At 47.1% G+C, this 27,134-nt stretch overlaps 1 protein-coding gene across 2 annotated transcripts; it reads left to right on the top strand.

Moving 5' to 3' along the window:
- On the top strand, nucleotides 1–26,867 carry ABCF3 (ATP binding cassette subfamily F member 3). Of its 2 annotated transcripts, XM_054983647.1 has the most exons (21): nucleotides 1–107; nucleotides 6,825–6,972; nucleotides 7,305–7,384; nucleotides 8,363–8,415; nucleotides 8,827–8,924; nucleotides 10,201–10,323; nucleotides 11,266–11,532; nucleotides 11,613–11,693; nucleotides 13,552–13,611; nucleotides 13,845–13,901; nucleotides 14,321–14,343; nucleotides 16,511–16,566; nucleotides 16,759–16,959; nucleotides 17,836–17,912; nucleotides 19,031–19,075; nucleotides 20,237–20,369; nucleotides 21,207–21,295; nucleotides 22,624–22,715; nucleotides 24,126–24,258; nucleotides 25,167–25,254; nucleotides 25,716–26,867. In XM_054983647.1, the coding sequence occupies exons 1-21, from the start codon at nucleotides 32–34 to the stop codon at nucleotides 25,872–25,874; spliced, it is 2,139 nt and encodes a 712-aa protein (XP_054839622.1). In that variant the 5' UTR covers nucleotides 1–31; the 3' UTR covers nucleotides 25,875–26,867. The 2 variants fall into 2 exon arrangements, with proteins under 2 accessions (XP_054839622.1, XP_054839623.1); XM_054983648.1 differs by lacking the exons at nucleotides 1–107; nucleotides 6,825–6,972; nucleotides 7,305–7,384 and adding an exon at nucleotides 7,437–7,570.
- The last annotated feature ends 267 nt before the right edge of the window (nucleotides 26,868–27,134 follow it).

Raw genomic sequence — 27,134 nt, forward strand, 5'->3', positions numbered from 1 at the left:
CTGAGGAAGGCCCCGAGGAGGCCGGGCGGCGATGGCGGTCTCCTGCGCCGAGATCCTGCGGAGGGAGTTCCCGGAACTCGACGGGGAGATGTTCGACTACGTGACTGGTGAGGCGAGGCGGTGGCTGGCCTGGGTCGCCGGTCCTCATGAGGCGGGCAGAGAGCCGGGAACGGGGAGGGCTAGCGAATGCCTCCCTGCCCGCCCTTGGACCGGCATCACGAGGCAGGGCGAAGCGCCGGTTCCGCCGACGCGAATGGCCCCGAGATTTTAATGTCTCCCCTCCCCCCCACACACAATTATCCAGAAGTCTCTTTGGATGAAGGTCGCCAACTCCCGCTCTCGAAATTCCTGGAGATTTGGGGGTGTAGCTGGGGGTCAAGGTTTGGAGAGGGGAGGGAGCCAGGGAGGGGGGTCAGCTTTAATTCCAGATCTCCAGGTCCAGCCTGGAGGTTGGCAAACCTAGTGGAGCCTGGTAGGAGCGAAGAGAGACCTCAGCGGGTTATACTGCCACAGTCTCCACCCTCCCAAGCAGCCATGTCCTCCCGGGGAACTGGTGGCTGCAGCAAGGGGATCAGCTGTCAGGCTGGGAGCTCTCCAGCCCCCTCCCCCCCGGAGGTTGGCAACCCTGTTTGAAAGTCTCTACAGCTCCGTCAGCCAAATGCCTTTTTAAGTTTCCTGTGGCGTGACGTGTCAGTCGGGGGCTGTGGTTAACAAAACTGAAGGCTTTGGAAAACAACTTTAAAAACTACCGTTAATGAATGTGTTAACTGTAGGTTAATTCCAGTGAATGGGATGGGATCATCTAGCCAAAGCCAACACGTTTTCTAAACAGCAGGATTTGAATGGCACCTTCAAGAACAAGATTTTCAGGGTATTCCCTTTCGAGAGTCAAAGCTTCCCTTTTCAGGGCTTTCTAAACAAGTCGAATACGTGAAGTTGCTTTGTCCCTGCCCTTCTCCACACGTTACAGAGAATGCCGGTGTAATCTGCATACAAAGATACATGTGACTTTTCTTGGGGTGTGCATGAAGTAATTTTTACACTGTTTAACATGGGAACAGCTAAACATGGGGTTTCAATTGCACAATTAGTGGGTGTTGCTTCTCAGTTATATTTTAAAGGTGAATGCAGATTAGAAAACTGATGTTTATTTATTCATTTATTTCGAATATTTCTATGTTTCAGAGTCCTGCTCAAGGCAGCTTACAATTAAAAAGCACAATATTAAAACATAGGCCATTAAAACACAAACCATTGGCCATAAGCAAGATATAAACTGGCCATTAAAGAGAAGCGGACCATTATAAAGTTGTTAAAGCCCCTATGTTCACTGTAAAGTGTGTATAGGGCTACGGAGTCAGGCCATTGGCTACTCAAGGTCAGTGTTATCCACTCTACTGGTGGCAGCTGCTCAGGATCTCAAGTTGAGGTCATATTACCTCCTATATGATCCTTTTAACAAGAGATGCCAGAGATTGAGCCCAGGACCTTCTGTACGCCCAGAATGGCACTGCTGGGGCGAGATGGAATGATGCTGAATCACTGCTGTGCCATTTACAGTGAAACCCTTTGATGGGAGATGTACCCGTGTTAAAACTGTTTCAATCTGTGACTGATTAAAAGACAGAGTTAATAATGTAATTATGTCCAGGTTAATCATGTGCCACCATACCTGGGACGGATGTATTTGTTTGCTTGTTTTAATTGACCACCTTTCTCACTGAAAGTCAAGGTAGATTACACAGTGTGAGTTGATACAGTCAATTTCAAAGACATAAAAGGTGTCCTTCCTGGTCACCTCTTCGGCCAGCATCCTCTTTCATGCAGCAGCCAACAAACTAGGCAGAGAAATCCAGGGCTGTTTCTACACGTCTTACCTTCTGCCAGAACATCGCGGAAGACGGCTTCTTCGTGTGCAAAATTGCGCCAGGAAGATGCTGTCATCCGGGTTTTTTGCATGAAATTGTGTCTTGCTGACGCGATTTCGTGCAAGAAGACGCCGTTTTCCGCGATGTTTCAGTAGAAGGTAAGATGTGTGGGAACGGCCCAGGCCTTCCCCAATGTTGCCTCCCACATTAGTATTCTGAACTTTACTGCTGCCAGATATGGAGGTTCCCTTTAGTCATCGATTATTGTTTTAAAGCCATCTGTTCTCCTATATCCACTGGCAATAAATTCTGCTGTTTAATTACTCGTTAAGTAAAAAAAAGTACTTCCTTTTGTTCCTCCTGAATGTGTTGGGTGTCCCTGAGTTCCAGTATTTGGAGAGAGGGAGAAAAAGCTCTCTGTATCCACTTTCTCTACTTCATGCTCAATTTTATAAACTTCTGTCTCCCCCCGCCCTCACCAGTTGTTTGTTTTCCTAAACTGCAAGTCCCAAGACTCTTTAGTCTTCCCTCATTGGAAAGATGCTTCAATTCCTTAATCTTGATGGTTGTCTTCTGCAGTTACATTCAAACCTGTACTGGTCATGCGTTCTTCATGGATTAAAAAGTGATAAATATGTTTCATCAGGACTTTTTTTCTGGGAAAAGAGGTGGTGGAACTCAGTGATGGAATTCAAGACCGCACAATGACGTCATTTTGGGTCAGCTGGAACAAGGGGGGAGTTTTTTAAAGTTTAAATTGCCCTCGATGGAAATGGTCACATGGCCGGTGGCCCCGCTCCCTGATCTCCAGACAGAGGGGAGTTTAGATTGACCTCCACGCGGAGGGCAATCTAAACTCCCCTCTGTCTGGAGATCAGGGGCAGGGCCACCAGCCATGTGACCATTTTTAAGAGGTGCCGGAACTCCATTCCACCGCATTCCTGCTGAAAAAAAGCCTTGCGTTTCATCATAGGAAGTAGTATCATAGATTCTGAGTCGGACTGTTGAGCTATCAGAGCCAGGCTTTACTTCCTCAGATTTTCAGCAAAGGTCTTTGCTAGCCACGTGATTTGATATCCTTTATCTGGGGGAAAAAAACACTGCTAATTATACTGTGCTGGGATGTGCCATCCAGTTGCTGCCAACTTATGTCAGCCTTGTAGGGTTTACAAGGCAAAAGATATTCAGAGGTGGTTGGCCGTTGCCTGCTTCTGCATAGCAACCCCGGACTTCCTTGGTGGGCTCCCATCAGCCCTGCTTAGCATTTGAGATCTGACAAGGTCAGGCTAGCCTGGGCCATCTGGGCTGGGGCACTAATTATACTGTTTGCTGGTTATGGCACGTTACATGACGATCTCAACATACTTTAATAGGTTTGTGGTCATAACATAGCAGCTAAAAGATCGAGCAGGGAATTGGTAAGTACTTGATTTCCCTTGCGGCCTCTTGCCACAAAGTTGCCACAAAGAGCCTTACCTAAACCGCTTTCTTTCAGCCTTGGGTTCTTTATCTGCAAGAGAGGGTAATAAGGCTGATCTGTGTTACAGAGTTCTTGTCAGGATTACAATAAGATATTGTGTGCGGAGTACGAACTTTCAAACACTGTATATGCTGGGTATGTCAGTAGTTAGTTACTGATAGCGGGGGGGGGGGGGGTTCCTCCTTCTTCCCAGGGCTTCTTCATGTTGTATGTTACAACAATACCCAGATTTGTTTTTGACTCTTTACGATACACATGAATGCTGGTTAGAAAGGACCAGACTGCTCCCTGCATGCATTTTTCAAGGACAGGTCCTGAAAAATGCATGCATGTACACTTCATATCAGAACAGACGTACAATTGTGTGGGATTGTGCTCATATTCCGGTGTGATTGCCATTAGCTCTTGCCTTGTTCTGTAGTTTTAACCATCACTCTTGATGAAGTACCTTTCAGCCCTCGCTGTTTGTCTTACTTATTTCTGTTGCAGCCTAATCCCAACCATGTCATCTTGGAAAGCAAGTCCCATTGACTTCTATTAGTGTTTACTTCCAAGGAAAGATGCTTGAGATTCACCCCATCTTTGCAGTCTTGGATCCCATCTTCCTCCAAAACGATAAAAAATTTGCTCCGTCTTTGTCCTCCTCCCTTTTTCCTTCCAAGGCCTGCCTTGATTCTATTAAACCATTCTGGGCTGCCCCAAGAAGAAAGGCATATATGTTACTCTGGATTAAATATCAAGTCAGCAGCCATAAGCAGACTTACTTGGGAATAACTGTCGTTAAAGTCTATGGGATTCACTCTGAGTAAATGCAGCTAGGATGGGGCTGTTAGTTTGATTACCAAGAAGGAGACTTTCCCCCCAGACTTCTAGATTCTCTTGGGAAACAACATATCTTCTTCTAGTGTCAGGTCCTCTACCTTGTAGTGCCAGCCTAACAAATTCTTGCCTTTGTGGGCCTGCTGCTTCTCCACTGAGCCACCATAAACTTTCTCCTGTGCCTAAGAATGATGGAGGAACAGACAGAGATGTTATTAAGCATCCTGTTGGCCTTATAATGGCTTAAACTTATTTGTATGCTTCAGCACAGGTTAGGGGGGAAAGAGAATTCTGATTTTTAGGAGCCAAAATTCTGAAACGTTTTGAGAAGCATTTGGCTGCAGAAATCCTTCAAAAACGGCATCAGCATCAATAAAGTTACAAGTAATATTTTTACTATCCTGCCTGTTCTAATGAACGTGTGACGTAAGGATAGACCTCCGTTAATTTGTCTTGTATTCCTTTAAAGCTATCTGAGCTAGTGGCCGTTCTGTACGTTCTGTGGCAGTGAATTCGACAAATTACTTACGCATTGTGAGAAGTACATCTTTTTTTGTCTGGCTCCTTCGGGCCATCCATGTCATTGGATGACCCTGAGTTGTAGCATGATGGAAAAGGGAGGGAAAAAAATCACTCTCTGCTTTATACAATTTTATAAACCTCTATCAAGTCCCCTTACCCAGCTTTTTTTTCCCAAACTGGAATTCCTGCACTCTTCACCTTTCAGCATAGGGAAAATTCTTGCTAATAACTTGATCATTTTGAGTGCCCTTTTCTGCAGTTGAGATACTGCAACCAGAACTGAACACACTCTTCCAAAGACAGCTGTACCATAGATCTACATGAGGGTGTTAGGTTATTGGCTGTTTTGTTTTCAGTCCCTTTTTAAATAAACCCTAAGGTGGCATTTTTTTCACCACTGCTGCACACTGAGTTAGCATTTTTTATTATCCACCATGACCTCAAAATCTGCTTCTTAGATAGTCATTGCTAGTTCATCAGTGGATTTTTTGGCTATAGTTTTATACCATTTCTCATTTACTGACATTGAACCTTGTTTGTTGACGCATTTTGTAGAGATCGTGGATCTTGTCATGGGATGCTTTGGTATTCACTAGAGGTGGACACGAACTGAAATACGAACTAAAGTTCATCACGAATCAGGCTGGGTTTTAGGGGGGGGGGGGTTCATGAACCGGTGGTTTGTCGGAGGGCGTTTCTGATGAACCGCAACGATTTTTAGGCCAGTTTGTTTGGTTTGTTTTTCAGTTAATCACTGCAGACATCCTGGAGCCAATTAATCAATTTCCTAGGGGGGAGGGGGGAGATTCTGCAGACCTTCTGCTACCCTGGAAGTGACGTATTCACAAACCAAACGAGCCGATTCAAGAACAGGGCAATTTCAAGCAGATTCGTGGTTCGTGAAACACGACGAACTACAAACCACCATTTTCCCAGTTCGTGCCCATCTCTAGTATTCACCATTCTAAATAATTTGTTGTCTCTTAATAAGCTGATCCCTTCACTGATTATCCCCTGGTTTTAGGTCACCTACGAGCAAGTTAAATTGTTCTGGGCCTAATCCAGACAGCTTACCTTTGTGAGAACTGTCCCTTGAGAACCTAGCCTTTCCTTCCTAATGCCTGAGAGGCTCTCCTATGAACCTGCCTGACCATGAGGGGGGCCTGTTTCAGATACCCCATCATCTGAGCTAGAAGAATAGCAACCTGAGAACGGGCCTTATCCTTTGTGCACCGAAACGGCTGGAGGGAGATTCATCTGCCCTCCTTTATTGTTGTATTATGCCAGTGGTGAAGACCTTTCTGTTTGGTTTGGTATTCCCTTACTGACCCTCCTGGTTTTAACTGCTTTTTGACATACATGTATTTGTTTTAAAGGTGATTTTTAACATCTTTAAGCATTCACTGCCTTACGGGCCTAATTGGGCAAAAAGGCAAGATACGAATATTTTAAATAAAATCTGTCCTACCTTTTCATAGAAACCTAGAGCTGGAGTGAATCCCAAGGGTCATCTAGTCCAACCCCCTGCACAATATAGGAAATTCACAGCTACCCCCCCCTTAAAATTCCTCTCTTCTTAAATACCTCCAAGGAATGAGAATCCACCACATCCCAAGGAAGCTGTTCCACTGAGAAACTGCTCTGACTGTCAGGAAGTTCTTCCTAATGTTTTGCCGAAAACTCTTTTGCTTTAATTTTAACCTGTTGTTTCAGGTACAACCATCTGGGGCAACAGGAAACAACTCCACTCCATCCTCCAAGTGACAGCCCTTCGAATATTTGTAAAAGGCTGTACTATCACCTCTCAGTTACCTCTTCTCCAGGCTAAATATACCAGCTCTTTCAACCTTTCTTCATAGAACTTGGTTTCCAGACCCGTCACCATCTTCTTTGCCCTCCTTTGGACACATTCCAGCTAGTCGACATCCTTTTTAAACTGGTGCCCAAAACTGAACACAGCACTCCAGATGAGTTCTAACAAGAGCAGAGTAAAGCGATACTCACTTGATACAGTCTGTAATCGTATTTTCACAGCTTCTAAGTTTACACAGGAACCTTTGCATGGGAACTTTGTCCAGAGCGTTGTGGAAGTTTGAGGGCTTGTCCATCACGCATGAACGATGTCTCGTTGGCAGGTGTCCTCCATAGCGGCAGCTCAGACTTCGAATCAGTGGATGATCTATTTGAAGCAGTCGGGGAGCTCTTGCAGGATGTGGCCAGAGACTCCAAAGATGACGAGGACATCCGCGCTATCTGTCAGCAGATGTACAACACCCTTCACCTGTAAGTTTCCTTTCTCTGACACCAGGGTAAGGGAGGACGCACGAAGTGTTAACTGAAAGCAACTGGGAAACGGGCCATAGGGGACTGAACTCAGACAGGTGTAAAGTGGCTCCTTGGAGTGAGGCTCTGCATTGTCTTTCGGGCAGAATTGCACAAGAGAAGCAGACTTGTACTTTTTGTACCCTCCCTTTGTAATTTCTTTGCGCTGAATGACCATGGTTCACATTAAGTGAGGCTCCCCCCGCCCCCAGACACAGATGTGAGAGGAACCCGTAGTAAGTTGGAGCAAAAATAGTGGGGCCTCTTCTAACAAATGCCTTTTTATCCGGCAGGGACAGTGAGAACCCCCAGGGAGACAGGCAAGTGCTCCTTGATGCCCCAATTCAACTTTCTAAGATCACAGATAATTACGGTGAGTAGCGCCTGTTGACAGAGCAGCGGTTTGTATCTTTGGTGTCCAGGTTGTGGCCAGGCTTCATTGACCTTTGAGACTCCCACCATTCCAACTTTGCTGACCAGAACAGCAACAGCGGGACGTGAGAACCAATAAACACACACGAAGCTGCCTTAGACAGAGTCAGACCAGTCGTCTGTCAAGGTCAGCAATGACTGCCCTGGTTGGCAGCAGTTCTCTTGGGTTTCAGGTCCAGGGTCTTCTGCATCACCTGCTCCCAGTTCCTTTTAACGGGAGATGCTGAGGATTGAAGCTGGGACCATCTGCATGCAAAACGAATACTTTACAACTGAACCACAGCCCCACCAATACGGTGCAATGTTGACCTTGGATTGACAGTACCTTGTTTAACTCCTTCTTCAGCCTTGCAGTGCACTGGGCAACTTTAGGCAAGTGCCTACCGCTCAGCTATGTATTCTGGTCTGAAATCCTTGGAGCGAGCACAGCCTACAAACCCATTGAGGAAATGCATTCTTCCCTGTGCCTTCCTATCTTTGTCTCTGTATGACTTCAAATGTTTTAATTCTGTGCCTGCTATTTCTTTTGTCACTTTAATAAAATGGTTGAGGACGCTTGTGGCCAATATCAAATGAGTGCGAGCCACCAAAATATTTCTTCTGCCTCCCTATAAGATGATATAGTCTCATCCTTGTGGGCTGGCTACATAAGGTCTGCCATATCCTATTGTTACTGTACGTAGATGAGAATACATGGAAAATAATACTTGAATTTTTAAAAAAATTTATTAACGGAAACCTGTTTCATACTTGTACTTGGATAACCGATATGCATTGGGCAGCAGCTGATCGAGGAACGCTTTCTCTTTGATCATATATGCAAGCTGGTGCTTTTTTCAATCCAGACATGACGGGACGGGCTGTGTTGGTGCTGATGCCTGTACAGCTATGCATTCAATTCCTGTCATGCTGATTACAGATTCCGGTGTGGACCTGCTCCCGGGGCTGTGGCTGAAGAGAGATCAAACCTCAGTAAGTGCAGCGGAGTAGAAGAGGCCCATTACTCTTCTCCCTTCTTGATGCCTTTCTGGAATATCAAGTACAATGCCAGCTTCCTCTCACTTTCCTTTCTGCAGCAGGTTATACCATAACTCCTTTGACTTTTTCTGCTGCGGTAGTTGATTCAGCTGCAATATCTATCAAATTGGGATCAGACTGTAATCATCCGAAACCCACCCTCATGCCTCTTTCTCCTTCACCCCACCCCCACCTTGTTCATCGCATATATTCCTCCCAGAATGCCCTGTGGTCAGATGGTAAAAGGAGGAGCCGAACTGTGCCATTTGAACAAATAGCTCCAGATAACTTGAGCAAGGACCTCCCTTGCAGAGCGTCTCTGACATTTGCCCCTTCTGTACCCTTCTCCCTTTCCCCACGTTGCAGATGGTGAACACTAAGAAGCTAGAGAAGGCCGAAGCTCGCATCAAAGCAAAACAGAACAAGAAGCAAGAGCGAGATTCTGTGAAGTCGTGCAACCCCTTGTGAGTGAGGGGACCCGACCAAGTAGAAATGGTTCCTGCTGCTCATCATCCTGGGGGAGGGGTGTGTGCTTCTTGAGAGGCTGGCACGAGAAACATCCAATTCTATCAACAAAATGCTCTAGCCATCATCTTCAGAAGTACCAGCAGGATTTGAGTCCAGTAGCATCTTAGAGACAGCAAGATTTTCAATGTATAAGCTTTCGAGACTCAAAGCTCCTTTCTTCAGATACTTTTAAGGTGCTACCGGACTCAGATCTTGTTGGAAGTGGATGGTTTGGTGCCAGCAGCAATGGAGGTAGATTGTGGTGCCTCCCTCTGCTGCTGGTAATCGGCCTCCTTCAGCCTGCTAGTAAACAGTAAATATCTTGCTAGGACATAAAGGACATCGTCATGGCTGCTGTTTTCCGCGTCTGCCTTGACACTGCCTACGGTTTCCCCCAATCCACTGCTGGGCAGTCACAAAGCACTTCACGGTTCCTCCCGGCTGATACCAGCTAGCAAGCCCTGGCCTTTGCCTTCCTGTCTTTATCAGCATTTTCTGCACAAAATGGGCCTCCCAAGGTTGGGGTGTGCTGTTTTTTCTCCCACGGAGAAGCAGTAGAAATCCCTACTTGAAGTGATCCCGGAAATGTAACGTTAAAGCATTGGAGGAAGTTCTTTTTGAAGCCTGCTTCTCACCGAGTTGGAAACTGCGCCTGAGCTGTATCGCTTCAGGCAGGAGGTGAAAGCTGGCATCATCGAACGCTTCTTCATCCAAAAACATTTTCTTGGGCATAGAAAACTAGCATAGCAGGAAAAGAACTGAACGCTCTGCCTTCTCGTTTGTTTCTGAGGTGCAGCAACTCCTCCATCATAGGATTCCCAGCCCTGTTTAAGAAATCCTGGGAGATGTGGGGGGACAGGAGGATGGTGTCTCAGGAAGGAAGTGATGTCACTTCTGGGTGGCGCTCTGAGAATTTCCCCTAATCTCCGTGATAAAGACCACTGGGAAAATTCCTAAAGCATCATCATCTATACCATTTCCTCCCATTTTTTTCCTTCTGCAATTATTGGGGGGGGGGGTGACCATTGCCATTGAGAAAATGACAAGCCTACGTGGTCATGCATGCCTTAAAATAGTACTTCTCAAACTTAAGCTTTACCACCTCCGCAAGAACCAGGCTTAACTTAGGTATTATTTTTGCTTTGGGAAGCTGAACTACTCTGTGACTTTGGGAAAAGGTGCTTTTACTTCCTTGTGCGTTAATGCTCTCCCCTTGTGCTGCCCTGGTGACAGAGTGCTTGAGGAGGCGTCCGCCAGCCAAGCTGCCAGCAAGAAGGAGGCCCGCCTGGAAACCTCGGGCAAGAACAAGTCCTACGACGTTCGCATTGAGAACTTTGATGTGTCCTTCGGTGAGCGGTGAGTCCTCTGCAGCCCGTTGGAGGGGAGGCTTGTGGGCAGCCAGCGTGCTGAGACTGTGGACTGTGGGAAAAGTTGTTGAAAGTCTGCTGGGCCTGTATGAAGAGGTTGATGGGTTTTTTGAGCTGTGTTCATTTAGAAAGGAGGAGCCCACGGTTGCATTCAGCTCTTGCTGCTGGTGAGTCGGATTAAAAGCTGGAAAGGATGAGACTTTTGGAGCAGGCTGCTCAGTGCTGGCCAAGCCATAAATCCACCCACAAGATGCCTGGGGGAACCAGCTTGAGTGGGATTGCAGACTAGTGTCATATGCATGTATGTGCCGTCAAGTCGCAACTGACTTATAGCCACCCCAGCAAGGGGCTTTCAAAGCAAGTGAGAAGCAGAGGTGGTTTGCTTTTGCCTTCCTCTGCACAGCCACCCCAGCCTTCCCATCCTGACCAGGGCTGACCCTGCTTAGTTTCCAACTTCTGATATGATCGGGCTATACCAAGCCACCTTCCTCCCACAGTAGTACTTATTTCTCAGTAAGTTTTCCTTGGCAGCCCCCCATCCAAGCACCAACCCTGTTTGGCTTCCAAGATCTGGCAACATTGGGCTATCCCATGCCACCTTCACTGCACTCCGAAGACTCAGAGTTGGTGTAAGCAAGCGTATCCAAAGCTGCTTTACGCTGAGCCCAGCCAGTGGTTCATCTAGCCCAGTGCTGCCTACTCCCGTCAACAGCGGCTCTCCAAGGTCTTGAGTACAGCAGGATCTTTTCCCCTGCTGCTGCAGATCCCAAGGAGCGGAACTCAGGACCTTTCCGCGTGCAAAGCAGATGCTCAGCCCCTGAGCTGCAGCCTCTCCCCCAAGAGCTTTAATAGTTAGGTGGGAGAGCAGCTTGTTTTTGTGCTGGGTTGGTAGCCAAGACTGTCTCGAGGACTGCACATTATCTCGTTTCAGCGTCCTCCTAACAGGCGCAGAACTGAACCTGGCCTATGGGCGGCGGTACGGGTTAGTTGGCCGGAATGGGTTGGGCAAGACCACCTTGTTGAAGATGATCGCCAGCCGGAACCTGCGGATCCCCTCGCACATCAGCATCCTCCACGTAGAGCAGGAAGTAGCAGGGGATGACACGCCAGCCCTGCAGAGCGTGCTGGAGTGTGACACCACCCGGGAGAGCTTGCTGAAGGAAGAGAAGGCACTGACAGCCCAGGTCAACTCTGGAAGGTAACTTTGGTCCCCGGGCATCCGATGCAAAGCTGACCAACCCTTGCCGGCAACCAACTGCCGCACTGTTCTTTTTTCAGGGGAGATGGTTCCGAAAGCTCCAGGCTGTCAGAAATCTATGCCCGGCTGGAAGAAATTGAGGCAGACAAGGCCCCAGCAAGGTAAGATGAGGCCCCTTTCATGACGGACAGATGAATACCTTCAGCTGTCCTTAAGCGTAAAGATGGCAGGAATGCACATGAAGCTTGCCTTGTACTGTATCTGACCATTTATCCAAGAAGGTCATCTAGACTGGAAGCGGCTCTCTAGGGTCTGAGGCAGAAGTCTTTGACATCACCTGCTACCTGATCCTCTTCGCTGGAGATGCCAGGGGACCTTCTGCCTGCCAAACACGTGTGCTGCCGCTAGGATATGACCCTTCCCCGTCTGAATGTGAGAGGGGTTTTGACAGCACTGGGATTGCAGCCACTCTGTTTCACAAACACCCTGATGCTTTGGCAGAGACCACTATAACCTTGGAACTGACAGCTATTCTAAAACCTTGCTAGTTGAAAAGAACCTGCTACACAGTATCCACTTGACAACCGGTGGCACTGTCTCACACCAGGATGGGGGGAGTTAATTCTCTCCTCCCTTCAGAGGTAGATCCAGGACCCAGATTACAAACCCACTGCCATAAAATGTTACCTACGCTTCTTAGGCTAATTGGTGGAACTATCACCAGTTTCCTGTTAGATAGAAAAGAAGCTTGAGTTTAAAAATGCATTTGTTTCTTTGAGATGGTCAGTTGTATGGTTTTTGTTTCCCACCTCCCCATATCAATTGGGCTTTTTATAAGAGCAAAACAGCCTTGGAGGCTGCCAAACTGAAGCGGGGGGGAGGTGGAGTACTTAATCCTTTCTGTGCCTGCCACTTGCTCGGCATTCATCTGGTTTCCCACTTTCACAAGGGGAAAGATCCTGGTTGAGAATTGGCTTGGAGAAGGCAGCTTGGAACCAATGCCTGGGATCTGGCTGAGCGTTTTTGTGGTGCAAAGATTCCCACTTAGGAACTGCATTTTACAGGAGTGCAGAGGGTGGGGCATTCTAGATTGCAGCAGGAGAGAAGAAGTGAGAAAACCACACTCTGTAAGCAAGCAGAATTTGAGTCCAGTGACATCTTAAGAACCAAGAAAGTTTTCAGGGTATAAGCTTTCGAGAATCAAAGCTCATTTCTTCCGATACCGATAATATCCGAAGAAGGGATTCTAATCCTGCCGTTCTATTGCAGACCAACACAGCTCTCTGCCTGAAACTCTAGGCAAGAATCGTAGTGCTGTGGAAATACTTGGTGGACCTAAGCTAATGGCAGGAGCAGATGTGGGATTCAGCAGCCGCTCACCCCCTGCCTCGCTGTTTTTCTGCACAGACTAGTAGCTTTCAAAACTGCTTTGCATTTGGGGGGGGGGAACCCTGTGGGTAAGGGAGAAGAATCGTTCCATTGATCACCATAAGTAGTATGCATGTCATCACATGGGGTGTAAATATTTTAAGAAATCAATGTAATTTGAGCCAGACAAAGAGCCTCTTTTAAGGTGATATTTTAGGCTTCTGATCTTCTGTGAACTGATTCCCAGTTAGAAAGTTGTGCGGCTGACCAGTTTTTGATGCCGTGTTTGCGCAGGACTGCTGTCACAGGATCACTTTAAGGGATTCTGGGTGTGGTGAAATGTATGTTGTGATAACACCCAGGACTTTGCCAAGCAGTTTGTTTCACCTTACATTTTTTTAAAAACTCTCAGTTAAAGTTTTGGGTCTGCTCAGAGCAGCACTTGTGCCCTGCATCCAACTGAACATATTGGAATAGCTGTGATTTTCGAAAGGGGGCAGAGATGAGCTGGGTCGGGTTTCTTGAAATGCCTTTTCAGCTGTGCAGCAGTGTTCAGAACAGCTCCTCTGCACGGAGTTCATGGCTTGCTGCTTCTCATTTCCAGTATTCTCTTCATCCGCTGATCTCCCTTTCCTTCCCTTCTTTCTATAGAGCGTCTGTCATTCTGGCTGGGTTGGGATTCAGTGCAAAGATGCAACAGCAGACAACCAAGTAGGTGGCTTCTACCTTAGGTTGTATCTTTCCAGCAGTGGTTGAGGTTGGTGGGTGAGGCTTCCAGCTAAGAAGAAATTTGGGCTCCTCCCACTATACATTACCATGTGGGCCAGAGGAGAACTTGAACGGTGGACCTTAAACTATAAGGTCACCTGCCTTTACCTGTGGGCTCATTGGTCTACTTGATTTTGGGTATCTGATGCTGCCGGGGCCTGTTTCTTTCTCTCCAGAGAGTTCTCAGGAGGCTGGAGAATGAGGCTGGCTTTAGCTCGTGCCCTCTTCGCCAGGTTTGTGTATTTTGCTACATTACGACTGCATCCAGAAGTTACACTGCTGGTGGTGCTCAGTCTTAGAATATGAATCCATAACTGTAGGGCTTGAGTTACTGAATCTGGCATTACCAACCACCAGATTCTAGAGCTTCTGGAGACCAAAGCTAAGCTGAAGTGGCAATTGCCAATACATACAGGGCACTTTTTGAAACACCCCCTCCCCCCAGCAAAAATGGTTGAAGTTGGGGATGGTCGATGGTATCCTTGGGGAAGGGGTCCAGATATTGCCAGAGCAGTGTTGAGTCACTTGAGCTGCTGTAAGAATTAACAGTATCGACAGTTTTTCTAGCAAAACTTCATCCTGAGACTTCATATTAATGCTGTCTTGTCTTCCTCTTCTCCACCCCTCCTCCGGCTGGTTGCAACGTTGTCAGGCCTGACCTCCTACTGCTTGATGGTAAGTCTTTCCTGGCTGCATGTGGGAGGAAGGAGGGGGACGGAGCATAGACCACGGGCTCCAAATCAGAGGGCTCTCCAAATCAGATTTGGACATTCAGGAGCATGCTGTAGGCTTGCTTTGCCCTCCACTGCTCTCCCATGTAAAATACCAGCCATTTCCAGGCTGTTTTAACCAGAATTTGCTCTGATATCTGAATCAAGCAAACCGTGATTAGTCATCAGGGCAATTTTGGTCAACTCTCAGAATAAGGAGGGAATCTGAACAGGGCATGGGAGAAAGATCCCGTCAGCATGTTCCCGATCCTCCCGACTCTGGTTGTGGGGTGGGGTCTGAACTGAACCATAAAAAATGCACGACTCCTTGATTAAATGCGTACATAGTTACATACACTGTTGCAAAGTTGAATCCCCCATATATCACTAAGAATAGCCTGGAAGCATGTGGGATTATCCTACTTGAATGAGCTCCGAGGTTTACTAATGCACATAAATGATTTAAAATTATCTTGGGGGTGGTGGAATAAAAGTTCAGCTTTTGAGTTAAGTCTGTATGCACCGTGTGCTGGCATGCATCACAAAATACTGGGAGCAGCAGGCCTGTACTGGACTCACTGTCTGAAGAAGCCATAGAATCTGATGTGATTGCCTCTAAGAAATTAGCATAGCACAATCCATTTAGGTTAGGCCTTATTCATACACCAGCCCCAGACTATGCCAGTGATCCATATTTTAAAGACCAGGGACTCGCTCTGTTGTGTGTGACATGAATGTTATGTGAATGGAAAACAGGGAGCCAGAATTATGAGCTCAGGGATGTCAAGGCCAGGATCTTGGGCAGCCGCCTCAAAGAGGGTGGGACAAGAAATATGAACCTAGCACCAGAAGGCTTCTCAAGCCAAGCTTTGGAATCAGGGAGGACGCCCCTTCTCCGCTGTTACCTCATCTCCCCAGCCTGCAAGTCTTATCAGAATACATGCAGAGAGAGTAGAGGGCATGACCCCCCCCCCCATATGTACATATGTGCCATCAAGTTGCAACTGACATGGCGACCCCAGAAAAACTCTTTCAAAGCAAGTGAGAAGCAGAGGTGGTTTGCCATTGCCTTCCTCTACAGAGGAAGCCTGACCAGGGCAGACCCTGCTTCGTTTCTGAGGTTCTGATGAAATCGGGCTATACCATGCCACCCTCCCGCCCACAGTAGCAATTACCTCTCCGTAAGTGTTCCTTGGTGGTCCCCCATCCAAGTACCAAAGCTGCTTAGCTTCCAGGATCTGATGAGATTGACCTATACTGTGCCATTCCCTTCTCCTCTTTAGGAAATAGGTCCTAAGAAAAGGCAGGAAAAAACCCCACTGGTTCTGTAGGATCACAGTTTCTCATCTTGGCTGAAAACCACTGACATGTGCAATACACTGGTCAATAAAACACCTTCGCTCGGCCCTAGTAATAGTCACTGTATGGAGTACAGAATGTTCGGGTTGAATCCAGACGTAATTTTCCAATGACAGAATGGAACTTACTTGCCTTCCACTGCAGCCCACTGATCTTTGTGAAATTCTACTCCTTGGGGTAGGGGACCCCAAGGAATGGCAAGAGGAAGGTCTGCAGGGGGGAGGGGGAAGAGATGGCAACTGCCAATTGAGTCTTGATCCAACATCCTCCCCCCCCCACCACCCCCAAAGTGTGATATTCCACTCCAGTGTTTGGACAGTGCCTTGTAAACATTGGTTGCGCCTGATAGAAGTGTTGGTTTTCTGCTCCTGCTCCCTGGCAGCCTGGCCGATGTGCTGTGTGATGACATTCCACACTGGCCCCAAGTCCAGCAGTCAAGGGGGCCAGAAATGCAAGCAGGCCCGTCCGCCGAGCTCTCTTAATGGAAATGACTGCGCTTTCAGCCTGTTGGTCCGTCTAACCCAGTGCAGCTTATGCTACGCAGCAGCAGCTCCCTTAGGGTATCAGCCAGAGGACTTCCAAGATCCTGCCACTTAAGCTCCTTTAAATGGCGTATGTTGGGCTTTGAACCCAGGATCAGTGCCTTCCTTGCCCCCCGCCCCCCCACCCCCCATTGGCCAAGCATCCTCAAACGCTGTTCTGTGTTCTTAATTGCCATCTTTTCTTAACTACCGAATCCCTTGCCAAAGAATGCCCACTGTGTTCAATTCCAGAGCCGACCAACATGCTGGACGTGAAGGCGATCATCTGGCTGGAGAACTACCTGCAGGTCTGCGTGGCAGTGGAAAGCCATAGAAATAATTTCCAAGCTCATTGGAGGTGGGGGGGGGTCCTCCCCCTAGGGGCTTGATGGAGTATAAACATTAAGCTGTGGCTCTTTTGGGAAGCCAGCTTAGGCCTGTAGATGTAGCTGAGCGATCTCTGTGCTCCAGCTAACGTTCTGTCCTGCTGGCCTTGCCAGACGTGGCAGTCTACCATCCTGGTGGTGTCCCATGACCGGAACTTCCTGAATGCCGTGGCCACTGACGTCATCCACCTGCACTCGCAACGGCTCGACAGCTACCGTGGCGACTTCGAGAACTTCATGAAGATCAAGGAGGAGAGGCTGAAAAACCAGCAGCGGGAGTATGAGGCCCAGCAGCAATACCGGGAGCACATCCAGGTATAGGGGGAGCCAAGGGTATTTGGGGTCTTGCAAATGAGCAAGCACAAAGGGCATGACTGATGGATTTCATGTGGATGGTGGACATCCCCTACGCAGTGTGCACTGAAATAAACAAATCCTGTATGAGTGTAATCCAGATTCTGTACTAAGAGGATTCATTTTGTGACCGGTCTAAATTAATGTAAGTTAAGGGAATCTTTGTAGTAGGTTGGATTCAGCCAGTTTTTTCACTCCGCAGTGCCCAGTTCTCCTTACTGTGGTCCCACCCAACGTGGCTTTCGTGCATGCAAGTCCAGTGTCCCCTAGCATAGCCTTCTTTGGTAAAGAAATCTAACGATCTAGACTTTCAGGCCCATCTGGGTAGCCGTAAAGATAAAGCTAAACTACCTCACAGGAGTCTTGAAGTAGTAGAGCACCTACTAGAAGTCAAAATGTCAAGCATTCGGGAGAAAATTGAGAGAGAATCCCTGGAAGGCTTTTCTTTCCCTACACTGTTGACTTTGAGAGCCTTTACTAGATATGGGCCCTAATTTGTCTGTAATCTGGGACGAAAAACTTGAAAAGGGCGGGAGGTAGTATCAGGATACCGGTGTTTTGAGTTGTATACAAAGGACGATTCACTCTGATAGTTATGCTGATTTGGTTGTTTGGCCTCCATATAGCTTCGGTGGTTGAAGAGATTGTCGATACTCCTCTTGGGCCCCATTACAAGACTAAAGGAGAATTCCAAGTCTTGCATTTTGGAAAGCATGTCCTACTTAAAACCAACAAGATGTACTTGACTTCAGTGATCCTAACTAGGTTTACTTTTAAGACCTATCCCTGAAGCCATTCTTGCAGCTTGAGAAACTCTGGTTCTGTCTTGTCTCATAGGTCTTTATCGACCGTTTCCGCTATAATGCAAACCGGGCATCTCAAGTCCAGAGCAAGCTCAAACTGCTGGAGAAACTGTGAGTATCCACCCTAGCTGGGTTGTGTGTGGCAGGAGAAGAGAAGGGACAGTGTGGCTGATGCATGCTTGCGCAATTCTGTTTCGAGGTGGAGGGGAAATTATAACATCTAACCGTTGACGTGAATGATCAGAAGAAATGAGACATCTCTGTATTGTGGAGACCTCCCATTTCTCTCTCCACAAATCATGCACATCAACGTATAGATCCTGCAGGTTTTTTCCCTTCTCCAGAGAACCAGTGTGGTGCAGTGGTTAGAGTGTGACACCAGGACCTGGGAGACCCAGGTTCGAATCCCCACTCTGCCACGGAGCTTGCTGTGGGTGGACTTGGGCCGGTCATTCCCTCTTCGTCTAATCTGCCTCACAGGATTATTGTGAGGAGAAAATGCAGGAGAACAACAAGTCATTTGGGGTTTGTCATCTTCACAACAGGGTCCCCTTTTGGAGAGAGAGGCAGGTTATAAATGAAGTAAGTAGATAAAATTGTGCATTATAAGCGCACAGATGTTCTGTAAAAGTCACTGAGGTAACGAGGATATCAAAAGGGTTCCCTTCTTGGATTCAGTGCTGCATTTAAATAGATTTAAGACAAGAGAATCTCTTCAGGAAGTTACTGGGTTGACCATTACAAGGCAGAAGGAGAGCATTGGTTGCATAATAAACAAGGAAGGCAGATAAACGGGTAGAGGTCCAGGGAGCCACCTGGGGAGCTCGTTTTGATCCGTACTGAGCATAGAGAAATGAACAGACCTCTTCAGCTCTCAAGTCTTAGGGCCAAGCTACACATGACGAATGACACTTGAACGGCAAGTGGATTGAGTGGAGGGCAAGTGAACAGGGAGAAATACACTTGCCGTTCAAGTGTCATTCGTCATGTGTAGCTTGGCCCTTAGAAAGCTTGAATGATCTCGGGATTGGGGGAGGGGGGGAGGAACATTTGCTCTCGGCTGTCTTCACTGGCTGCTGCGAGCCTGGGTCAGAAGTTGTCTGTCAGACAGGGTTGGTGGGCTCCTGTCCTAAGATTTTCTCCAATCCTAAATTGCTTCAGGTTGGGCTCAGCCTGTGAGGAAGTATCCCTTCCTCTTGTGATAAGTTGTTTTTTCGCTTGTTTCTTAGACCCAAGCTGAAACCCGTGGACAAGGAATCTGAGGTGATAATGAAGTAAGCAGTTCTTAATTGGAATGTGCGACTTGCATTTCTTCCCCCGTTTCCCCCATCCACCGAGTAAATGTTCAAGGAGAACCGTTCCTCTCGCCCCTTTGCATGGAGCTGGGAATGTCAAAGCTTAGAGACATCAACTCAAAAACACAGGAAGTATCCACTGGTGCTGTTGCCTGGATCCTACCGTGCTCTGATTCTTCAGTCTCAAGACCATGAAGCACACTGTTGACTTCATGGCATCTGGTTCAAGAGGCAGTTTGGTCTTGCAAGCCTTGCGTATTAAGTATGCTTTTGTTGGCGGAGAACTGGCTGCCTTAGGATGTTGCATTGGACACCAGCGTGTTTCGTTCAGCAAATGAGCCAGTTTAGATTTGCATATCTAGAATGCGGACGAGAGGCAGCGAGTTGAAAAACTGGTGGGATTGCTCACAATGTGCTTGATATCAGGGGGACACAAATTTTGCCTTGGCTTACTTAACCATGCTCATTATGTGCAGTTTGTTAGGTGCAATCTCCAAATCTTAGTGTGTGCAGAGAATTTCCATAATAGAACGATGCTTGGATGCAGGCTCTCATGTACACACACAGACTGCAAATTGTCTGCATGTCCATCTCTTTAGTCTCCTCTTCTGACTTCCTGCTGTGTAGTATGTTGTGGGATACTGCAGCTAATAGGCTGAAAGGTGCGTTATTTCTGAGTCTGCACAGCAACCCTGAGATGTCGCAAGGAGGGGAGGGAGATGCATATTCCTGGCATGCTACACTACTCTGGCTACTGGTGGTGACTAGACAGCCGGTGTATTATAATGCTGAAGAGATGCAACTGCAAATCATAAAGTTCTTGGATTAAATCAGGTCTCTTTCATCAAATCCATAAGGGGCCTTAGGCCAACTTCTGTCTCTTTACCTTAGCCTCAGTTCACTCATTGGCAACATGGGGATAATAATTCTAACCTGTCTAACGGGATTAAGATAACGATCTTTGAAACCCTCTAATAATGTTGCAAATGTTATTTTGTTATACTGCTAAATATTTTATTTAAGAGTAACACAAGCCCAGTAATTAATACTACTGTAATTTTCCCTGCCAAGGATCCCAAGGTGAGGGGAACATTTTGCTACTCCCTTTTGCACCCAGCTTCCTTGTCCCTTCCTCCGCAGGTTCCCTGATGGCTTCGAGAAATTTTCTCCTCCCATCTTGCAGTTGGATGAAGTGGACTTCTACTACGAGCCTGGTCATTACATCTTCCACTCCCTCTCTGTCTCTGCTGACCTGGAATCCCGCATCTGCGTGGTATGGAAAGGGGTTTTCTGGCAGGAGTGGGACAGCAGGGCTGAGAAATGACCCAAATGTGACACTTGGCTTTGTGACCAGACCGGCCGCCTGATAAATCTGGACAGGGCTGTGATGCCGCTTTGGTTCCAGGGAGATTCAAAATGGTTTGGCCAATTCCAATCACTCTCCACTTAAAAAGGCAGGCTCTTACCAAACTGTTAAGAGCTCTTTGTAGGAAAATTCTCACTTGGGTGTCCCTATGTCAAGGACTCTGTTGGCCCCGCTTTTTTTGTAGCCACGTTACTATTTTCGGATAGATTGCAAGAAGTACTAATGGTTTCATGAAAACTAGCCCAACTCGATTCTCTAAAACTGGCAGGTGTGTTGTCCTTGCTTCAGCCTGTGCGTACCATCTCTGAAGTCATTTGGTGGATCAGACCCATGCAGGGCCTGCTGCTCCTCTGAGCAACTGGCATATTGCCTCTGGACATGGAGGCTCACATGCTTCCTACAGATTTGCATTTTGCACTGAAATTTGGCCTTGTTATCTTTAGTGGGTCAGCTGGGTAAGTCTGAGGAAGAACGAAATAGAAGTTCAGTGGCACCTTAAAGACCAACAGCATTTATTCCAGTACGGGTTTCCTTAAGACAGAGCTCACATCCTTCAGGTACGATAGGAGAAAAGTGACAGGCTTACCTTTACGTATCTAAACAGGAAAGCATAGCAGACCCAAACTAAGATTTCTGATCACTGCTGCCCCTGTGCTCTGTACCCCAGACTGCCTTCTCCTCACTTGACAGACTCTCAGGCCAGTGACAGAGTTCTGGAGATGTGTCCTTCATCCTTTCATCTAGGTAGGGGAGAATGGAGCTGGCAAGTCCACTATGTTGAAGATCCTGATGGGAGACCTGGCGCCTGTCCAAGGGATCAGGCATGCCCACAGGTACAAAGGGGCAGGCGGGCTTGGGGGAGCTGGGGAGGGCTGTGGTGGGGAGGGTCAGCTATGGAAAGCGGCAAATGTGCTGTTAAGCTATGACAACAACCTTTTTTTCCTCATTGGAATTGCTTTAGCTGTCTGGCAGAGGGTGCCAACATGACTCTGGTGGTGGTCTGAAGGGCAGACCCTGGCTCCTTCAGATGCTGCAGTTTTTGACTGTGTGAATGTCCCTGCTTTTTTAACGAATAAAGCAAGTTTCTGGTCTTTCTGGGTGCAGGGGGGAATCGCCATCCCAAAAGGTGGATACTTTTCATTCAATGTTTTAGACATTAGCAGAGCAGTCGGAGGCCAAGTGTCAGCTTTTCTGGGCTCTACCACCCCCACCCACCCCCGCCATCCAATTCATCCACTCTAAAACTCGTGTCCCTTTCTTAAATGACTTGTGCTCTTTTTCTCCATTCCCTTCATTACTCTGGCCACTTTCTGGAACAAAAATCCAGATCATTCTGAAACTGAACTAAGGTATGGGAGTTCAGTATGAAATTCCGTCTACTTTCCACAGCATATTCCAGCGACTAAATTGACCTGCTGGTTCTCAAGGACCAATCACATACAATTCCAGGCCCCCTTCCCCACCCCATGTGCTAATAGCTGAAGTTTCAGCCTCTGCTTACAAGAACAGTAAAGTATAAGCAGAGTTCCGCCATTCCCAGTCTTTTCTGGTCACCACCCCTTGCTGTTGATGCCCGGCACAGACATCCCCTCCTGCAAGTTCTTTGGGATGTCCAGAGTAGCAGTTATGAGACTGACCAGCCTTCCCACCCACACCCAGTCCTTTGGGATGTGCCGCAGACTTGGGAGAGATCACCTTGTGGTTTTGGGAAAGCAGAAGCCCAAGTCTCTCACTATTTCCCCTTTTCTCTGAAGTCCAGGCTCTGCCCCTTCCCCCCAGAGTTCTGTGTGTGTGGCTGAAGACTCCAGGAGGATTGGTGATGCCATCAGTAATGGCCGGTTATTAATCCAAGGGTTGTATACCCAGAGTAGACATAATGTAAGGAAGAGACCCAGCAGTGACAAACGTGAGGGGGAGGGATTTGGGGGATCTTCAGCACATGGTTTGTTGCCCAAAGCAGAGTCAGCGTAGGAATTGTGGATAACACATATCCTGAGGCAACTGCAGTACTTGCCTTCTGTCGCTGAGGGAGAATGTGGCACTTGTACCTAATGCAGAAGGGAAGCAGAAGAGCTGTTTCTTCCCTCAGGCCCTGTCAGCAACAGGAGGTCATATCTGGGGAAAGACTGTCTACAGTAGTTCTCTCTTTCTTTGTTGGCAGGAACCTTAAGATCGGTTATTTCAGTCAGCACCATGTCGATCAGTTGGACCTGGACATTAGTGCCACGGAGTTACTCGCAAAGAAGTTCCCAGGTGATCTTTGGGGCTTCCTGTGGGAATGTATGGTGAGAGATCTCAGCTTGGTGGAGCAAACTGCAATGGAGACCACACTCTTCACAGCCCTTCACACCACTCTCTAGCAAAACTAGGTGCTATGTGGTCAGCTTTGAGGCCATGTAATGAATTTTTATCCACGTCTTACTAAGGCTTCCACTGTCTCAGACTAAACATTTATCTTTACTCCTGGACAGCTTTCAGCACTTAGTTAAGACCCGCAAACCAGAACTTGCTTTTTAAACAGCACTGCTTATCAGTACAAATTATTTATAGGGTTCTTCTTGCAAAACTTTTTCCCATCAAGACACAGAGTCCTTCTAGAGTTTTTATTTATTTATCTTTATTGAAATACACTCTAGACTTTTAAAGAAGATATCAAAACATATATTATTAATATAAATCCTACAAAGATAGAACACAGAAGTTCAATAAGAATTAGGTTTGCTAACATTTCCTAATTAACTCTTAAGTTTAAATCAATCAAAATCTGTACAAAATGCATTAAGATTCCCATAGCAATGGTAAAAATCTCACCTAGGTCCTCATGAGATGTCTTTCAGTCAAAACTCTGACATACTATCTGAGTTGGCAATTTTTATAGGTTATCTTATGCAAAAATCTAAGTTATTTTTCATGTGATCGCATAGATAAACTATGATTGGTTTAACACTTAATTAAATTGTATAACATTCTAATTAACCAGAAATTGACGTTATATCCAACTTGCAAAATAAATGTATAAATCTGTGAAAAATGACAGGAAGAGTTAAGTGAGTAGATCAGCACTGGTCCATTCTATGATTGGAGGACATTAATCTAGACACTGTCCACCACTTTTAATTAGCTGTCAAAGATGAAAGTATACCTGTGTTGGTTATATAACAAGTGAGAAAAAAACTACAATAGAGTTCATGCAGAGTTCAGAAGTTCACTAGAATACATATGTATTGCTTCAGTATAATGAGCTCTAATCTGTATCACTGTAACAGCCGTTGTTATGCTTTTCTAAGATTTACAGTATCTTACAATCATTTAAAGGGCAAGAACACATCTTCTGTACAGCACCTAGTTTGCTTTCGGAACATTATTAGTATTTTGTACAAGCGGGTGTCCTGTAATTCACCCGTTACTGTCTAATGACCAGAACGCAACAAATCCCTTTTCTCGCCATCTGGTTCTTCTTTCTCAGACCAGGCAGGCAGGCTTTGTGTCATATTGGCCTTCTTTCCTAGTTGTCACTTAATGTATGATCCCCTTTGATCTTCTCTGAATGTCACACGGTCATGCCCAGATCAAGTTGGACACGGAGTTCAAGAGGCCCTAGTATAGTGATCCTGTCCCTGATGCAGCGTGGCTGTGCTGTGACGCCTTCTTTGTCTGTTCTAGGGAAGACAGAGGAGGAATACCGTCACCAGCTGGGATGCTATGGGGTGTCTGGAGAGTTGGCAGTCCGCCCTGTTGCCAGCCTGTCCGGAGGCCAGAAGAGCCGGGTGGCATTTGCCCAGATGACCATGCCCTGGTGATGTTTCTGTTCTTTCTCTGCGTTTTATATCTTAGAGCTGTAGGAGTCTGTTGTGCTTAATGGGGAGAAAATGAGTCCTTGAACGTTCCCCTTGTTTAACTTGCATGTTATTTCCTGCACAGTTGGCACTTCCACATGTGAATGACATCCTCTTCCACTGAGTTATGGCCCCTTAATAATAATAATAATAATAATAATAATAATAATAATAATAATAATAATAAAACATTCAATTTATATACCACCCTTCAGGGCAACTTAATGCCCACTCAGAGAGGTTTACAGTGTGTCATTATTATCCCCATAACAAAACACCCTGTGAGGTGGGTGGGGTTGAGAGAGCTCTGAGAGAGCTGTGACTGACCCAAGGTCACCCAGCTGGCTTCCAAGTGGAGGAGTGGGGAATCAAACCTGGCTCTCCAGATTAGTGTCCCGCGCTCTTAACCGCTACACCAAACTGGCTCTCATACCTTCATACTGAATAATGCCTTAGGCCAGTTGTTTCCCAGAGACCATGCTTAGAACTAAGAGATACTAAGATCCTGGGTCAAACCAAAGGTCCATCTGCCAAGTTTGGAGACCCCTTGACACTAGATGTGCCACATATTAAACTCGGGGCCTTCCACATGCAATGTGTTCTGGCTGAGCTGTGGCCTCTCACCTTTTCAAACAAGGAGGGTCCCGCTCAGTGTTTTGCTATGCTATCTTCTCAGAGAGCCTGGGTGTCATGTACTTATCTTAGGCAATGATGGGTTTGTGTCACAGGAGCGTCTGGCCAGCCACTGAGCTTTCAGGTGGTCTTAATGCTACAGGTTCACTATCGGCAAGCTGAGATGTGCCTCTTGAGTTGTGGGCTGGCACTCTTCCCAGCACATCCCAGATTCACGTAGGGTTTTTTTTTTCAGCCCCAACTTCTACATTCTGGATGAACCGACGAACCACCTGGACATGGAGACCATTGAGTCTTTGGCAAAGGCACTGAACAAATTCCGGGTAAATCTCTGTGCGGTTCTGTGTGGATATGCTCACTTCCTGCAGCTTCAGTGCTGCTTCACCTACTATCAGTGATACGGAGCTCTTCAGGGGCACTGTCTCTCAGTGGTGATATAGCACATGTGACTATTGTTGAACCAGAATTCCCAAGCTGTAGATGTTCTAGAGAAATGCACATTCTTCCCTGCCAAACATGAGCAAGCCTGCACATGTGCATATCTGACCCCTGTTGGCGCAGCAGCCACAATGCAGAGCCTCCCTTCAGTGTAAACCTGCATTAATAGAGTTCCTTAATGCATAAGCAGATCTAATGTGATGGCTGTTCCCCATGGCAGAAAGGGGATAAAAATGAGTTACAAATTATGATAGTGGGTGCAGGGCTGGTGTGGCCACAATCCCACCCCCCTCCACCACCACCCCACAGCCACCATGTGAAGTATTGTTTGTCCATCTTGTCCTAGGGTGGCCTGATCCTTGTTTCCCACGATGAGCGCTTTATCCGGCTGGTGTGTCAGGAGCTGTGGGTGTGCGGGAATGGCACCGTGCAGCGCATCGATGGAGGCTTTGACGAGTATAGAAACATCTTGCAGGAGCAGTTCCGGAAGGAGGGCTTTCTATAAAGCAGCTGTCCGGACTGCGTGTGAGCTGGCTGGGAGTGGAGCAGGCTGCACAGTGGTCCTCGTCCAACCAGTGGCGCAGCAGGGACTTTGCCTACATCATGTGAATGTTTGCTGTGCAATCAGCTGGATGAAGCCTTCCCTTGGAAACCAGTGTCTGCTGGGAGGGGTGGTGTGCAAGAAGGGATTTGGAGGAGGAAAGGGAATCTCCCTTTTGCTGCTGCTGGATCGGTGTCATGTCTCTGCTGGGCAGGGACCAAAGGACAGTGAAGAGAAGGGCGGACAGTGTCCTGGGCTGCTTCGTGGAAGGGCGTGTGGGTGCGTTGGGAGTCTGCTGCCAGCAATCCCTTTTCTTTCCATATGTCTGGTTGTAGAATAAAATCTGCCACTGCTGCCATGTTCAAAGAGCAGAGGAGGAGGTTTCTGGGCATAAATGCTGCTCTGTACTGCACTTTCGGTAGCGTCTCCAGAAATGAGGCAAAGCTGTAAACCCAGCTTTGAAATGGTTGAGGTGGAGTGAGCCTCCTTCCTCCCCCCCTCTCCGCCCTCCAATATTCTGCAGCAAAGAGGTGCCACCTCTTCACGTGCCAATCAAGATCCTCTTAGGGAAGCATCTCTCTCGTCAAGGCTTTGCCTTAAGTTGCCCTGGTGTTTTTCCTGCTCAGAAGGCAACACCTTTCTTTTCTGAAAGGTGGTTGTGTCTTCCTCTTCACCTTTGGCTGTGACCTCTGGAAGGGGCAAGCATTGTATAAGCCAAAGTAGTCTGGTAGGGAGGGAAATACAGCAGCTCGCCCTACTGTCTGCCCAGATGATCGTGGTCCTTCTTCTTGTGGCCTTGGGCTAAGCTTCTGTAGAAGCTAATATTCAGCATTACCCACTCTGGTCTCCAAAATCTTCAAGGTCTAAACTCCACGCAGGACTATGTTCTGCCCCAGCTAACGCACCCTGTCTTAGTGATACTACAAATAAAATGGTTTTATGTTGCTTAACGGTCAAGCACTTGTTCATCTCTCTTCATCAACACTTGAAGCTGCTCTGTAAATAAAACGGAATCTCTCTAGCTTTGGAGTTCTTCCATTTTCTATTTTCTACCAAGTCTGCCTTTACCTCTGCCGACGGTGATAGAGGTGGGTGTGCCCAGAGGAAGCCAGTTTTAACTTCACCCCACAAAATGCCCTGTGGTGCTGAAGAATCTAGCTTTTGTGAGCAACATTTTCTGTCCTCAGCTTTTTTAGCTTTGAAAAAAAGCAGGTGTCCTGTCCT

This window comes from Eublepharis macularius, chromosome 6 (assembly GCF_028583425.1).
Source record: "Eublepharis macularius isolate TG4126 chromosome 6, MPM_Emac_v1.0, whole genome shotgun sequence".
NCBI lineage: Eukaryota > Metazoa > Chordata > Lepidosauria > Squamata > Eublepharidae > Eublepharis > Eublepharis macularius.